General features: G+C 41.3%; 1 protein-coding gene across 4 annotated transcripts in view; it reads left to right on the top strand.

Annotated features, from left to right (window-relative positions):
* Nucleotides 1-17802, top strand: part of tncb (tenascin Cb) — a 65132-nt gene that overhangs the window by 44270 nt on the left and 3060 nt on the right. For 2 of the 4 annotated variants that reach the window (XM_085474678.1, XM_085474677.1), the window contains 9 exons: nucleotides 1597-1872; nucleotides 7187-7309; nucleotides 8598-8741; nucleotides 9876-9995; nucleotides 10498-10641; nucleotides 10899-11029; nucleotides 11129-11261; nucleotides 13013-13164; nucleotides 17131-17227. In XM_085474678.1, coding sequence (XP_085330804.1) covers nucleotides 1597-1872; nucleotides 7187-7309; nucleotides 8598-8741; nucleotides 9876-9995; nucleotides 10498-10641; nucleotides 10899-11029; nucleotides 11129-11261; nucleotides 13013-13164; nucleotides 17131-17227 — 1320 coding nt within the window. Of the gene's footprint in view, nucleotides 1-1596; nucleotides 1873-5505; nucleotides 5779-7186; nucleotides 7310-8597; nucleotides 8742-9875; nucleotides 9996-10497; nucleotides 10642-10898; nucleotides 11030-11128; nucleotides 11262-13012; nucleotides 13165-17130; nucleotides 17228-17802 lie in introns of all 4 variants that reach the window. The other 2 variants (XM_085474680.1, XM_085474679.1) reach the window with 2 other exon arrangements.

Here is a 17802-nt window from a genome sequence, read left to right as displayed (position 1 = left end):
ACTGTAGGCACAGAAAATGGTCATGCATTTTCCTTGTCAGTCTGAGCTTTCGGTAATCAATGATCAGCTGATTCCAACCAACCCCCCACCTTACATTCCTATTGTCTACCATCCCATTTACTCTCTGTTGTGCCGCACAGTGAAAGAGGATAATGGGAGCCTTGATGTTTACCTGAGCCATCTATCTCCATCTCTTTCTAATCTACTCTGTGAATGCTTGCACACACAATGGACTACAATTACAGGCTGTTCATGGCTCTGCATGGCCTCCCCGTAGGTTTGAAGTGGACAGCGTACTTCTGCCGCACTGGCCGGGCTCCGCTGCACCTTCAAATGTTAATGGCTCATTCACAGCCATTAATGCGCACAAGCTGCATCAGCATATCTGCCAACTGCTCTCTATCTTTATGTCTTCCACTGATATGGTAATATAGAGTAGATGGCTATAGGTAGACAATGATAATGGGGCTATTTGTTCTCTCTGGTCTTTTGTAGTGGAAATATGAGAATATTTCCATTCTGGACCTTTTCTCCTTTCTCCTGACGGTGAAATGAAATTACTGAGTGCTGGAGAATTGTCTTTCCCCCTACATGTGATTATATAGTTCTTTGTTGGTTGTTATATGTTTCACATCTACATTGTTGTGAGTTTTTGTCAACAGAAAATGTTCCAAAAGAACCTAAAAAAATTTCAAAATGTGTGTCCATCGTGTGATCAAAAACTTCCAGAAATTGGCATACCCACAAAAAAATTTACAGATCTCTATTTATTTGATAGGAATAATTCATCTTAAGGAGTACAAAGCGTGACACTGGTAATTTGCACAAAGAGGTTGATTTCCAACTCGTGTCCCTTGTTGGGTTTTTCACATCCACCATACACAAATAAAATATTCTAATATTCAACCACATAAAACTAAAATACAATATAGATACATAATGACAACGAATTACAAATAATACACATAATCAGATACATTCATGAAAGGAGATACATTCCTAAAAATAATCTTCACTTCAATAATCTTCATTAAAAAATATAGTCTAATTAATTCAAATGACCTCAGCTCTGATTATTATTATTTTTGGGGGCCAGTTTGCACTAGCTCTCAATTGCATACATATTTTTTAAATACAAGTATTTGAAACATTAATAAATGAAATTACAAGCAGCATATTGGTACATCCTAGTAGCATATCACTGACTGAAGGAAATCCAGGTTAGATCGCATGGTCATACAGTAAGTACAGAGAAACTGTGTGACTTCCAGTGAGAGATTAAAAAAAACAGCTGTTCTTTATTTTCATAGCACTATTCCTCGAATGTTTTGATCAGCACTTGTATGTTTGTGTTTTAAGGTTTGACCAATATATGAAGCCAGATGTATTTTCTATCATCTTAACATCCACCAGGTTGGCAGTGATCATTCTTTATGGGATTATCTAGCCCTTGAAAAGCAAGCTTAACCCTACCCCTAAAGAGTTCACCGGTGACCTCGTGGATATTAAGCAGTTAGAAGTGTGCAAATGAGTTGACCATCGGCTTTGCCATATGAATTGGTCTAACCTTTTGTTGATGTGTTTGTCATCACCCAGAGGAGGAGAAGCCCGTGGTGACCAACGTTACAATCAGCGATGTAACGTGGGACAGCTTCCTCTTGTCCTGGTTTGCCGACGATGGGGCTTTTGAGTCTTTTCTGATCACGGTAACTGATGCAGAGACGGACGCTGAGTGGCAAAATCACACTGTGCCCGCTGATGCTCGCAGCCTCGCCATCACCGGCCTCTACCCCACCACCTGGTACAGAGCTATTGTATACGGGGTGTACAGGGGAGCCCCATTAGACCCTGTCATTGCAGAAACCATCACAGGTATCAATGCAGTCAATTCTGGGGCCTAGCATTTTCCTCTGATTTCTTCTTTTTCTAATTGACACAGTCCTGTAATCTGTCCTTCTCTCTGTGAATTTTCTAAATTACTCTGTTCAGCACTGCCTTGAAGTGTGGCAATCACTAATAGGTGTTATACAAACACTTGTTCTTGTGCATTTTTTTTTATACCTTTGGACCTCTTTCTTGATATGCTCAAAAATGTATCAGATTGCAAAGAATTTATTTTTATAAATCTTTGAGAATGAAACTTTTAACTTAGGTATGAAAACAGCTTGTTTTGTTCATGCCCATGGGATTTCTGCAAAGCAACAAGTCGGGTCTTATTTTCTTGGTTAGCTTCAGGTTTGGAAATACTTTTTTTTTTTTAAAGTATACATAAAGGCAATTTATCAGCCCTTGCAGTGGAGATTACTCTTTGCAGGGTAAACAAAATCTCTGCGCCTTCCAGACACTGTGAACAATCCAAATCCCCAAGCAACACTCCTTCATCAGCCATCCATCACACGCGTATCCCTGCCTTTGATGCAGGGATCGTGAAATGGGCTAACACTACAGCGCCCACACAAAACTCATTCAATCTATATTAGTCCAGCCGCGGAGCTGCGTTTGATCCACTTGTCAGTCTGCCTGTTGGTATGAGTCCAGCCTGATACCTGATACCAGCACCTGGTCTGGTATGTGAACAGGGAGAAACACGTCAAATGAGAAGGTCAAGGTGCACTGGTTTCCCCTTCCCCAACACCAGTCATTATCAGTGATTAGCATGCTGTAAATCCCAGTATGTCTAATAAGAGGTCTTTAAACATCGAAAGCATATACTACCAAGAATGTTGGAGAATGTAGTTTTACATTAAATAAGGGATACAAAAAATATGACACAATTCTTTACAGGACCATAACAACTGGAATCTGAAAGACCCTTTAGACTGTGACTATCTTAAGCAGGTCTATGGTAGAATTAGGACTAGGATACTGAAAACAGTGGTACTAATGAGATATGGTGTGGAGTCGCTTCTGTTCTGGGGCATAAACGGTAGATAGAGTCAGTCAAAAAAATGTTTTATTTTCTGAGAGTATACTAATTCACGATTATAAAAAGCAGTGCTTTTGGTATTCATTTTTCTCAGATTAAAAAAATTAAGACCAGTCTAGTTAAAAAGAAAATTTGTGGAAAAAGGCTAGAGAGAGAGAGAGAGAGAGAGAGAGAGAGAGAGAGAGAGAGCAGTAATCACAAGCAGGTGAACTCACACACTAATGAGGGTGGGGAAGCCGGGAAGTAAAAACCGTGCTCTAATATAAAACGGGATGGAATGAAAGAAAGATCAAGTGTAAGTGCACAATGACAGCACTGTCAATATTCAAAAACACTGAGGTAAACAGGTAACAGAAACACAGATCATTATAAAGATTTTGTGAAACACATGAAATATTGTGCAGGCTTAAAAGTCAAAAAATAAGTAGCTGAGTATCCAACAGTATCATTCAGCATTTGACTGATGAGGATCATTCATGTGGAAGAAAGATGGTAGGACTGATGGAGAGAGGAAAAAACCCTCAGGCTCTTTTGTCACTTTGTGTGAGGCCTCTCTTCTGTATGCATCCCCAGTTCCCTCAAGCCTGGACTGCACTTCATTCTCATGCTGCCGTTGCCCCTGGGCTCTGGTGCTGGGGTGCCAGGGGCTTCTGGGGCCACGCAGAATATGGCATGCGCTCAACACGGCCCATTGTCTGCATGCTAATGGTGTGGCAAAACCATCTTAACATTTTTCATTAGCATCACTTAATCCATAAAACATTCCGACTTGTGAATACAAGCGCTGACTAATTATGTTATGCACGGTGGCCGTCGTCGGTCTGCTGAAGAAGGACACTGCAGGAAAAATAAAGTTGTCGCTGAGGATGGAGTGAGGAAACTTTGATTAACAGAGAGGGTGTTTTATACAATGAATGACTGGAACCACTGAGAGCACCCAGAGAAAGCTCAGTTCAGAATCGTATCCGTACAAGCTATTATCAGGCGAGACTGGGACCAGCCCTGGGGTTCAGCTTGCAGACCCCCTTAGCAGGTTAGCTGGCGCCGGTGTGTACCTCATCCACTAACAGGCTCCTTTTTGTTCCCTCAGGTCTTGAGAGGGGGTGGAAGTGTAGAGAAGGTGGAGGCGGTTGTGAGAGGGGGAAATCAGTAGCAAGCTAACACATGTTAGCTGATGGATGTAGCTCTCTTCTCTCTTCCGCTGACCAGCTGAAGCCGGCTGGCGGCTAATGAAGAGTGACAGCTCCCTGGGATTTGTGTGCTCTGCTTCTCATTTCCACCGCTTTTTCTCACAACAAATGTCTCATGGTTTTTCCCTCACATTAAAAAAAGGGGGTTTCAGGCTAGTTCAATGACCCCTGAGACCCTCACATTTGGTGTTGTGTTTTAATGAGCAGTGGCGCTGGGCTTCACTGAGCCTTTCTTGAGCCCACTTATATCTACTTCTATCCAGGCTGCTTTAAAAGCTCTGTCCAGTCCGTGTATCCATCTGCATGGCTACCGGAAGTTTCTCTGACTAATTAGCAGCAGCGAACACATCCTCAGGAGAAACAGAGCTTTTTCTCCCACAGCTGTAGACTCCTGCTGTGTCTCAGCCTTTCTTCCTATCACTGTCATTATTAGAAGCTGCTAATGACTGCTTGACTTGGCTTTTACAAGTTCACATTCACACAACCCCATCTGTATGCACATCTGCAACTCAATCTACTTTCAGGATTTCACTGCTATTTTGAGTTATTTCCTTTGCTTCGAAATTCATAGTATTGGAAACATAAATCTGAAATGGGACCAAAATTGTTGCTTTTACTAGGCTATAGAGATTTTTATTTTTGCTGTAAAGTTGGACTTTTCAACATTTATTGAGATCGTTTTTAATTTTGACGGCAAATTTTGATTTGGTTTTCGCCATCTGAATTCTTTTAGTTTTAGTCAGCTAAATATCATAGGATTTCCTTACATCAAATGTAAAATGTGCCCTTATGTTTAATTTTCTGTTCCTCCCAAGTGTTGATATTTTGTCACATTTTCATGAGGAACAGGAACTTGTACCCTTTCCAGAAAAATTGAAGAGTTGTACCAGTGTGCAGAGAAGGATTATAGAGGTACATCGAACATTACTGTACAAGGAGATTACTTCAGATTATATCATTCGTGGCTTTCTACACAATTTATTTTGTTCTGATTGGATCTCATCTCTCTATGATGAAAATTACACTGATTAAGATTTACTTCATTTTGGAGTTAGCCTCAATTCCGCATCTGAGGAAATGCAGTATTTTAAAGGCCATAAAAGCTATATGTAATCTATACTTTTCTCAGACTTGATAAATTATTCCTGATCACAGTTTTGACTCAGTTTTTTCTTGATTTTATTAATACTGCCATTAAATGTAACAGATCAGTCACATAAGCCCTAAAGACTCCACTTTGAATTTTGTTTCTTTCATGTTGTTGTACTAAAACTCTTCTCTTTCCACTCTGCAAAGTCAACATGTTATACGCCTTTTTTGTTTGCCATCTTCTTCAAATCTTAAAGTACTCCACAGAGAGCCAAACTGACTATCACCCCTGTCACTCAGAGTACGAACCGGAGGTGCAGTCTCTCCTAGTCTCCGACGTCACCACAGACAGCTTTCAGCTGTCCTGGATGGCCGAAGAGGACTCCTTTGACACCTTTGTCATAATGGTCAGCCAGGCCAAAGGCTTAGACCAACCAAGAGAGCTGGTGCTAGGTGGTGAGGAGAGAAGTGCGGTGATGACAGATCTCAATGAGGATACCGAGTACAAAGCTGAAATCTTTGGCCTCATTTTGGGAAGACGCTCCAAGTCTCTCTTGGAGGTGTTAAAAACAGGTACACAGTGAAAAGATGGAACGAGAGGCCCAAGCTGTGAACTGGAACTCTGGATACGTCTTGTCCGCGTAGTCAATGTGGAATGGTGTCATATCCTGTCTTTGGTGGTAACAGCATGAGTAGTAGCTGTGTTCTAACTTTCGTCCTTTATAAAGTACATCTTTTTGTCTACTAACCTGGTACCAAAGCATTACAGTATTTTTCCAACAGACATTTGGGTTCTTTTATGTCTGACAGTACTCCTGAGATGCAGATGAACAACCAGGTAGATTAGGCAGTGCTGTTTTCAAGGCTGATGCTGGATAAGAATCTGACTTTCACGTGGGTTTTACTGAGATCAGCCCAATATTAAAAGTACTTGGTATGGTTGAGATGAAGCAGTAACACTTAGGATGCATTAAATTATAGTATTATTGTAGTTTTAACCTCATGGCATCCACCAGTACACCAGTTAACCACTAAGGATAGGGTTAGATTTGCTTCACATTTGAGTCACAAGCTTAAAAAGCAAGTCAAAAATCCAAAATCACTTGTATATGCCATATAGATGAGACATTCGTGTAGAGGTGTAGATTTGAACCTAATCCTAACCCTACTCTGAATGTTAAGAGGGTAAAGGAGATTTCACTATTCCCAAAGTGGTATTAAGGCCTGTTAGTAAATGATCCGGTATAAAGAAGTGTGCATGTGTGCACATAAGTACATCAATCTGAAGTATCAGAGAAGGCCATTCAAACTGCATATTTTCAGTCGAGCCGCACTCAGGACACGTACTTAGCGCTTTACTCTTTTTTCGTTGTGTTGATGTGGTCTTTTATTAATTCTTGTCTGAATGCCCCTGCCAAAGGTTGTCTTTGATATCTTGACCTCATGTGCCGTTGTCTCTATGTAAAGAAGGTGGTGGTTGTCCATGTCATATAAAACTGCTGCCTGTGTCCTCCATCATCCCCCCTGAGGTAAAGGATTTAGTCTTGGGTTGCGTGGCGCATGCTTCACTTTTGTGTTACCATGAAATGCGAGCAAGTTAATCTCTTCAGGTCTGTCACGCAAGATACCGCAGCTCACTTTTAACTGGGAACAGTTCTGTCTGTGTGAGCCCGGGCCTCCGCAGGCCCCCTTTGTCTCTGGACTTCACTCTCTTTTATGCTTTCCTGCTTTCGCTCTGCTCTAAAATGAGTGCCTTTCAGTGGTGGATCTGCCCTGCTACAGTGTCTGTGTGTTTTTTCGTGTCTGTTTCTTCACTCTGTTGGAGGAAATCCTCACTAGAACATGTCAAAACTGTTCACTGATTGATATTTGCTTCTATACAGTGCTTTCTTAGAATTCTAAAAAAGGCAGTACACATACTGACTGATGCTTCTGTTTTTGTCTTTGTCCCCATCTGCTGTTTCTGTCTTCCCTTTGCCAGACCTGGGTTCACCCAAGGGCATTCGCTTCTCCGATGTCACTGACACGTCTGCAACTGTTCACTGGGTGACCCCAAGAGCTCGAGTGGACAGCTACCGGGTCACTTACGTACCTGTCTATGGAGGTCAGTATTTTTATGAGTGCGGTGGGACAGGGAACATTTAGACATGCTGTTCTTAAGATCCTCCAAAAGTCGCACACAGGAGATCTCTAACCATCAACTGCATCCATGATTGCATTAGGAAAAACAGATTTTAATATCTGGCACAGCAGTATGAAACAAGCCTAGATTTGGATGACTATAACCAGCATGGACATTCTCACTGCTTTTAAATTGCTCGTCCATTCATCAGTTTATGTTGTAACTCTTTTGTCCAGACATAGACAGATGCTGCCCTCTGTTGGCTACTGATAAGTGTGTCTACTGAAAATCAAGAAAATTGACCATCCTATCACAATAGAGTCCTGTATATTTTGTGACAAAGAATAAATTATTAACAAATTAGTTACATCACGATGCATGTACAATTCAAAACTGAATAAGTGATCAAGACTCAAATATTTTCAGCACCTAGAAAAATTCCCACAAAAAACTGTATCTGTAAAAAAGGGCTTTTGTTCATCACTAACTTTAACAAGGTAGAATAAATAGTAGGAAAATACAAAGACATATAGACATATAGGCAAGGTTTAATAAAAATAAAATCAAATATAAAATCCATCCACCTACTAGTATTTTATCTGCTTAACTTAATGTCAGTTCAATTCAGTTTTATTTATACAGCACCAAATCACAAGGCACTTTATATTGTAAGATAGACCCTACAATATTACATACAGAGAAAAACCCAATAATCACATGACCCCCCCTCCCCCCCCCCACCCCCACCCCCCATGAGCAAGCACTTTGGCGACAGTGGGAAGGAAAAACTCCCTTTTAAAAGGAAGAAACCTCCAGCAGAACCAGGCTCAGGGAGGGGCGAGGCCATCTGCTGCGACTGGTTGGAGAGAGAAGGGAGACAGGATAACAGACATGCTGTGGAAGAGGAAGTGTACAGCCCAGACAGGTGGAAAGTCCAGCAATGAAAAGAAAGAAAATTATCTGCAAACTAATAAGAGTGTTATCTGGCAAATGTTTACTTGTTAGACTTGAAGTGATGGTGAAATGCAATATAGAGACAGAGCTGCTAAATGACTTGGAAAAGTAACACGTTAACTGATGGCCAACTGCATGTGTATGGATTATGGGTATGACAGAAGTGGTTAAATCATTCATCAGTGGGGAAATCCGCATGACTAAGAACAAGAAGGGATGAATGAAGATTCTTCTCCGATGAAAAACAAGTACTTCACTACTTCAGCTAAGTGTTTGTTCATTCATTGAAAATGATGTAAGTTATCAAAATTCCCAGGTAACGCCAAGACACTGTCAGTGGATGGTTCTTCATCTCAGATTGTGCTGCCTAACCTGACACCCGGAGTCACTTACAAGGTCACTGTGATTGCTATCAAGGGGCAGAGGGAGAGTGAACCTGGATCTGACAGCGTCACCACAGGTAAAATACACACACACACACATTCGTAATGCGAAGAACAGATTTGTTGGCCACAACAGTATTAGACACTATATTATAACTATGATATGATGTTGTAGTGTGGCTTTGTACCTTACAAATTTGCAGTGTTAAGACAAAGAGAGACAGTTAAAAACTCTGGCTAGTTAAGGTTAATTTTAGCCTAAGCCAAAGCTACGCTAATTAAGCCACTGTTTGCTTTAAAGAAACTATATGTAGATTCTTGTGTGTAAAAGGTTCAAGCCTTCTGAAATTATCCAAAGCATTAAATGGAATGTGAAGAAACAATTGTGATGATCCTATGTCTAAACCATGTATTGTGTTGAAGCGATAGCAAGTAAAAAATAACTTAGGTGTAACTGTACCTTTGTGTAATACCACTAATGCTAGTGTAGTACCACAACAACTGGCAAGCTATTAAGAGCACATTATGTGATCAGATACATGTATGTCATTACCTATAGTGCTATTAAAAGCTATTAAATAGGAGCACACATCCAGAAACATCTCAACACATGCAGTGACAAAAGCTGTCTCCTGGAGTTTTACTCTCATTTTGCTAAGAGCGAGTACAAGTTTCCTATAATTAATCTGTTCAGTTGGTCAGACTCATCCAAAATATATATATTTTTTCTGTTTCATAAAACACTTAAAATATAATGGAGAGAGAATGTAATTAACAGGATACAAAGTCCTCTAATTAGGACTTTGTATCATGATGAACTAGAATACTAACAAACTTAGTTAACAAATGAGTTGCTTTTGGCTACTATTACACTAATGTATATATCTAACATATATCTATATAGATTGTAGATATATCAGAATCAGAAGACTTTATTTATCCCCAAGGGGCAATTAACAAACAAACAACAGAGCAGCATAACATTGAAGATAAGGACAATAAGAACAGGCAATAAGAGTGAAATAATAAATACACAGAATATACAGTATATACAGTTTTAAAATTACACAGTTTTAAAATTAAAGTGACTGAAAGGTGAATAAATAACTAATAATATATGTTAGTGTAGTTTTCTCTAACTGGTTTTGTTTGCCAATTTAGTCAGCTCACACTCTTAATTTAGATGGTATGTGTGTGACTGTGTGTTACAGCTCTGGATAAACCACGTGGTCTGAACGCAGTCAACATCACGGACAGTGAGGCTCTGCTGCTCTGGCAGCCCGCCATCGCTACAGTGGACGGCTATGTCATCACCTATAGTGCAGATTTAGGTAAGTACTTATGTGTGTACAACTTAGCACAGACAAGAACAAAAGAAATGTTCAAACAAAAGACAGTTCAAATTTTCATACTAAAGCAACATGATCAATGTACCAATACTGAGTTGGCATATTAAAAAAGTAACATGTGACACATAAGTCATAAGAAAGTTTGCTGCCTTATTATTATTTCTAGTAGTAATGACTTTATAAAAAGAAACCAGTTTAAAGATGTTGTATGCAAGTATTCTATTTCTGTAACGCTCATAATTATAAGCATGAATATTTTGAGATTTACTGTGAAGGTTTGGTTCTTGTGTCTTGGTTCAGACAGATATCATTAAAGTACATTTAAAGAGTGTACATAACAACTTTAAGTGAACTAAAGTGAATTCAGTGGAGTATTTATTCATCATGATGTTAATGTTCAAGTTGACAGATAAAGGCTGAATACTTCCTCTGCTGGTGTTTGTCCTTCAAGTTTGATTTGGTTTCTGTACTTTGTGTTTCTCAGTGGCTCCAGTCATGGAACGTGTGTCAGGAAACGTGGTGGAGTTTGAGATGAACTCTCTGGCACCAGCCACACACTACACTGTGAAGGTCTATGCTGTGCGGGACTTGGCCAAGAGTGCAGCCACTACAACAGAGTTTATCACAGGTGTTGTTTCCCTGGTGTTTTAAATGATTAGTTAAACTAATACAAATGGGAAAAGCTAGTAGAAATCAAGCAGTCTGTCAGATTTCTTCATTATAACTGTAACTGTATGTATGTCAAAATCTGAGAGAGCAACATCATAAGAACCGACTAGTGCTGCTGTGCTCTAGCTTGCAGGCACTACAAATAAGGCTTCATGACTGTTGTGAAGTTATGTAGAAATCTGTAAACAAATGTAAACAAAGTTTGGATTCCTTCAGATGTGGATGCCCCCCAGGACTTGGCAGCCAGTAACATCCAGACAGAGAACGCCATGCTGACGTGGAAGCCTCCTCGTGCTGACATCACCGGCTACATGCTCAGCTTTGAATCTGCAGACCGCACCATCCGGGTCAGTACACAACTTATACTGCTCTCCGAAGGCCAATGCCGATCCAACTGTATGTTGAGTATGTGGAACATGTTCAGGAATGTTTGTTTCATCCTTCAGGAGGTGGTGCTGAGTCCGACTGCGGTGTCATACAACATGGCTCAGCTCAAAGCATCCACCGAATATACAGTCAGCCTGCAGGCCCTCGCTGGACCAAAGAGAAGCAGAGTGATCACTACTATCTTCACCACCAGTGAGTAGACTCCTGCACACACTAGAAAGGTTTCAAGTCACTGTGATGTCTATTTATAGTGTTATCAGTAATGCAAGGACAAATAGAATATATAGCCTTTTTACATTCAGTTTTAGAGATACTGAATTAAGCTGCTAAATCAGGGCTGTCAATTATATGGCCTGTGTTTAAAAATAAATTCCAGGAAAGGGTCAAACATGGTCCAAAGGATGACTTAAAGGAATTACAATCTGTTTCTGAACTCTTCATTTCACACAGCCAGAGGTCATCATCTTCATCAGTTTTACGGATTTCCTACTGACAGATTATTTAAACCGTGTGGTCACATGGTTTAAATATAAGCCATTGAGCAATGCTAACCTGTCTGAAGTTACAGCAGCAGTGTTTGTAATGACATCGACTGGCTCAGTGTGAAAACCCAAACGCAATTTTTCAGTTCTGTAATCTGATGGTTGATTAAATGTGAATGTTTTCACAATTTGTATGATTTCCACACATTATTCAGGAAACAATAAAAAAATAAGATGGTTAGTGTTACACTGTAAAAAAAAATTCCAAAAAAACCCCAGTAATATTCTGGCAGCTGGGGCGCCAAAATAATACCAGAAAATAACAGAAAATAACTTTCTCATAAAAATACGGTTATTTTCATTAATGACAATACAGTTTGTTACCCTAATTTTACATGGGATTTTGCCTTTTTCAAGTGCTTTTAAACATTAAATTAGGAACATTTTAAAGTGATTAAACAATGAAATTACCTATAAACAAGATCAATGAATGCGGTAATATGAATAATAATACTTATATGTACAGAAATAAGGGCAGCACGGTGGCACGGTGGTTAGCACTGTTGCCGCACAGCAAGAAGGTCCTGAGTTCAATTCCTCCATCAGGCCGGGGTCTTTCTGTGTGGAGTTTGCATGTTCTCCCCGTGTTTGCGTGGGTTCTCTCCGGGTACTCCGGCTTCCTCCCACCGTCCAAAGACATGCAGCTTGTGGGGATAGGTTAATTGATTAATCTAAATTGTCACTAGGTGTGAATGTGCGAGTGAATGTGAGTGTGAATGGTTGTCTGTCCCTGTGTGTTAGCCCTGCGACAGACTGGCGACCTGTCCAGGGTGTACCCCGCCTCTCGCCCTATGACAGCTGGGATAGGCTCCAGCGCCCCCCGCGACCCTGAAAAGGATAAGCGGAAGCGAATGGATGGATGGATGGATGTACAGAAATATACAGTTAACAGTTGGTTTAAATAATAATAATGGATTGCATTTATATAGCGCTTTTTGAGACCCTCAAAGCGCTTTACAATTCTACTATTCAGTCACTCTCACATTCACGCACTGGTGGAGGCAAGCTACAGTTGTAGCCACAGCTGCCCTGGGGCAGACTGACAGATTTTATGTTAATTTACATTTTAAATTAAAAATCACAGTCTATTTATGTAAATTTAATGATATTCCAGAAAAACAGTACAAAACTGTAAAATACACAGTAAAATACTTTTATATTACTTTTTTTTTACAGTGTAGTTTTTAAATGAGGTTGAAACTAGATGAACTGTGAAGCAAGACTACTTGCTGAACTGAGGCTGCTGGCTGAAAATGTTAAATTCAAGAAAACACAAGAGTATAAAGAACCTCTCTGCAGCATCCTGGCTTTGCAAACAGGAAATTCTGGAATGGAAAAATCCTATTTATTTATATAGCATCTTTTCCCCTTAATCATTATTTTGTGTGTGTGTCTGTGTAGCTGGCGTGTTGTACCGACACCCCAGGGATTGCTCCCAGGCCCTACTGAATGGAGACACCTCATCAGGCATGCACACCATCTACCTGGGTGGAGATGAGAACCAACCCCTGCAAGTCTACTGTGACATGAGCACTGATGGAGGCGGATGGATCGTAAGTCACGGGCTGACATACTTGTTGATAATGTGCAACCACTCTTTCGTTTTCAAGATCTGGCACATATTTGATCATCATTAATCATCATTCCATACTTTGTATTCAGAAATTTTCAGTTCAAATCAATTCCATTTTATTGGTATTGTGCCAAATCACAACAACAGTCATCTTGATGTGTTTTATATTATAAGGTAAAGTCCCTACAATGTTACAGAGAAAATCCCAACAGTCAGATGACTCCCTATGAGCAAGCATTTGGCAAAAGTGGGAAGGAAAAACTTGGTTTTAACAGGAGAAAACCTCCATAGAGGTTGGAAAAACAGTTTCATGGCCAACTGAGACCTGCTCCCTCAATATTCCATGACAGATTAGCAGATAATAGACCCGGAGTTTATTCCAAGTGCTGAACTTGCATTTGGTAGCTGTTCACTGGAATGCTCAAAGACTGACAAGTGTCAGTGCAAGTGAACAAGGCCAGCGCTATGCTGAAAAAACAAAATAAACCTATCTGAGAGACAGCAGAATGTAGGAATGGCCAAATCAAAAATGTGTTACATTTTTAAAAGAAGTACTGCACCGGCCAGCTCAGCAGCACTAAAAGACCCGAAAGACCACAGAAAACAACTAAGTGCAGACCTCTTTCTTTGGCTGACAAAAAACTGTTATGTCTGAGTATAAAAATATCATGAAGGTGAGCTAAGACCAAGCACATAAACAAACAGAACTATCCACAAAACAAGCTCAGATGACCTGCCCAAGAGAAGCACACCAAAATTATCTACCTTTTTATCTACCTCGGGAATTTACATCGGTCATTGTAAGTGCCGTTTATATTCCACCACAAGCGGACACGGTCACCGCCTTATGCGAGCTGCATGAGGCACTCACACAGCACCAGACACAACACCGGGACGCTGCACTTATTGTGACGGGGGACTTTAATAGCGCCAACCTCAAACGCGCAGCGCCGAACTTTTATCAACACATCACCTGCCCCACCAGGGGTGAAAGGACACTGGACCACTGCTACACTACGGTCAAGGACGGCTACAAGGCACAATCCCGCCCTCCGTTTGGCAAATCTGATCACGCCGCCATCTTCCTCATGCCAAAATATAAACAAAGGCTGAAACAGGAAGTTCCGGTTCAGAGGAAGGTCGCGCGCTGGACGGATCAATCGGTGGCCGCGTTACAGGACGCACTCGATGACGCAGACTGGGGCATGTTCAGAAACAGCTCCGACGATGACATCAACGTGTTTACGGAAGCGGTTGTGGGATTCATCAGGAAACTAGCGGATGATACCGTGGAGACAAAGACTATCACAACGTTTCCCAACCAGAAGCCGTGGGTGGATAAAACCATCCGCAACGCTCTGAGATCCCGCACCGCTGCCTACAACATGGGACTCACAACGGGGGACATGGACCCGTACAAAGCCGCGTCATATAACGTGCGGAGGGCGGTGAAAGAGGCGAAGCAGCGCTACGGGAGGAAACTAGAGTCACAACTCCAACAGAGTGACTCTAGGAGCCTGTGGCGGGGACTAAGGACAATAACGGACTATAAAGCACCAACAACCGGTATGACGAACGCGGCCGTGACTCTGGCAGACGAGCTGAACACTTTCTATGCTCGCTTCGAGGCTGCAGCTAAGGTCTCCAACAATGCTAGTGTTGGCGGCGCTAACGGCTGCAGACAGGAAGATACTGCCAGCACCGGAAACGTGCTCGTCATCTCCGAGCATGAAGTAAGGAGAGCCTTCAAAAGAGTGAACACCAGGAAAGCAGCAGGACCAGACGGCATCCCAGGTCGTATCCTAAGAGACTGCGCATACCAGCTAGCTCCTGTGTTCACTGAGATATTCAACATCTCTTTATCTCAGTCGGTGATCCCCACATGCTTCAAAGAGTCCATCATTGTTCCTGTCCCGAAGAAACCCCACCCTGCTTCTCTCAATGACTATCGCCCTGTAGCCCTCACCTCAGTAGTGATGAAGTGCTTTGAACGCCTGGTCAGAGACTTCATCATTTCTTCACTACCAGACACACTGGACCCACTACAGTTCGCTTACCGTCCAAATCGTTCCACAGACGATGCCATCTCTCATCTCCTCCACACATCACTCACTCACTTGGACACTAGAAGGGGGAATTATGTTAAAATGCTCTTCATAGACTACAGCTCTGCATTTAACACCATAATTCCCTCCACACTCACCACCAAGCTGGAGCATCTGGGACTCAGCTCATCTATGTGTCAGTGGATCTCCAACTTCCTAACTGGCAGACCACAGGCAGTAAGGATGGGCGGACATGTCTCAGCCTCCACCACTCTCAGCACTGGAGCCCCCCAGGGGTGTGTTCTGAGCCCCCTGCTGTACTCTTTGTACACATATGACTGTGTGGCCACTACCAGCTCCACCACCATCATCAAGTTTGCTGACGACACCGTCGTGGTGGGCCTGATCTCTGATAACAACGAGACGGCCTACCTGAAGGAGATTAGGAATCTGGAGAACTGGTGCCAGAGGAACAACCTCCTTCTAAACGTCAGTAAGACAAAGGAGCTGATAGTGGACTTCAGCACTAAGCAGGAGAGGAACTACCAGACCCCCGTCATCAACGAGTGCCCAGTGGAGAGAGTGGACAGCTTCAAATACCTCGGAGTTCACATCACGCAGGACCTGTCATGGTCCTGTCACATCAACACCGTGGTGAAAAAGGCCCGACAGCGTCTCTACCACCTCAGACGCTTGAGAGACTTCCAACTGCCCTCCAAGGTGCTCAGGAACTTTTACTCGTGCACCATAGAGAGCATCCTGGCGGGAAACATCTTAACCTGGTTCGGGAACAGCACCATGCAGGACAGACGAGCTCTACAGAGGGTTGTGCGGTCAGCTGAGCGCACCATCCGCTCCGAGCTCCCTGACCTGCACTCAATCTACAGCAGGCGGTGCCGGACCAAGGCCAGGAAGATCGTGAAGGACCTCAGCCATCCCAACAACAGACTGTTCTCTCTGCTGAGGTCAGGAAAGCGATTCCGCTCCCTGAAGACCAACACAGAGAGACTGAGGAGGAGCTTCTTCCCGCAGGCGATACGGTCTCTCAATCACACCACCACACAGTACTGACCCACACATATGGTTCTTACACACACACTGGACTTTCTGGACATTGTTTTTGCACACATTGTTTTTTTGCACAACACTGGTCACTATATTCTTCATTTCCGGTTAATACTTGTACAGCTGCTGTTATTGTGTATATATTTATTTATATTTAGATTTCTTCATACATTCTTATATAGTTCTATATTGTGTATTTTGTTGTACAGTTATTTTATTTTCAACTTTAATTTATATATTTTATCTTATTCCTTCCCAGTTAAATTTACCCTTCATTCTAATTTGTGTTGTACAGTTATTTCATTTTTAACCTTAATTTATATTTTATTCCTTCTTAGTTAAATTTACCCTTTTTAATTTTTCATATTTATTTCCTATCTTATTCATAGCCTTTTCCTTTTTTGTTTTCTTTAGGTCACGAGCAGTTGTCCAAGCATTTCACTACATATCGTACTGTGTATGACTGTGTACGTGACAAATAAAATTTGAATTTGATTTGAATTTGAAATACAAAAAGTGCTTATCTCAATGGACTAATAAAACCAGGAGAAAATGGGTACAAAAACAAATGGCAGCTCACCTTACAAAACAGACTTTTTTTAGTTCAATGTGACGTGTTATAGCAGTCATGAGGGAAAACCGTTTACCTCTAGACTTTCATATATTAAGACATCTTTTTGCAACCACAGCTATGGTCATCTGGTTGCCTTCAAATAGAAAGCAGGTCCAACACTGCACTCCAGCTCGAGAACTGCTTTCAAGTTTTATACTGTCCATTTGCTTTCCTTAACAAGATTTTTATTAAATCTATTCTTTGTTTTTCTCTCTCTTTGCAGGTTTTCCTCCGACGTCAAAGTGGCAAACTAGAGTTCTTCCGCAACTGGAAGAATTACACAGGCGGCTTTGGAGACATGAATGATGAATTTTGGCTGGGTAATTTTTTAACAAAGAACCACAGAGTTTTCCATAATACACAGGACGTGGTCATATATCAGGGTCCAAAATAGCTACACACATAAGTTAAACATAATTTACAAAAATGCGGTTCAAACATACAAAAATCCAAAAAGTTAAACTTCCAGAAAGTCTTCCATTTCCAGAAATTTCCACAGCACAGAGTAATAGGACCACACTAAGAAAGTAACTCAGGTCCCAACAGCAAGATCTGACAAAGGTAGATAAACGGTTCTAAATACACAGAAGGAAAGCTGGCAAAAAGGAAACAGGTGAGGATGGAACACATGAGGAAGCAATTAAAAGAAAGTAAAAATAATCAGGGAGGAGGAGGCAATCACAAAGGCTGGAAAGGGCAGAAAGTAAAAAAGGGAAAACTAGCATTCAAAGTAAAATAGGAAATGAGCAAACGTTAATTAACAAGTTATAGTTTTAACTAAATAGTTTTAAAACTAATTTTTGTTAAAACTATGTAGAGCCTACAATGAAATTTCTGCATGTCGCCAACCTTGTTGATGGCATACTTGTATGTGGTGGGCCAAAACACTACTTGG

The sequence above is a fragment of the Copadichromis virginalis genome, linkage group LG12 (genome assembly GCF_057382275.1).
Source record: "Copadichromis virginalis isolate Kocher_CV1m ecotype Utaka linkage group LG12, C_Virginalis_male_GT1.1, whole genome shotgun sequence".
In the NCBI taxonomy this organism is placed as follows: Eukaryota; Metazoa; Chordata; class Actinopteri; order Cichliformes; family Cichlidae; genus Copadichromis; species Copadichromis virginalis.
The sequence above is the reverse complement of the archived record's forward strand: the minus strand, read 5'-3'. Positions and strand labels throughout refer to the sequence as shown.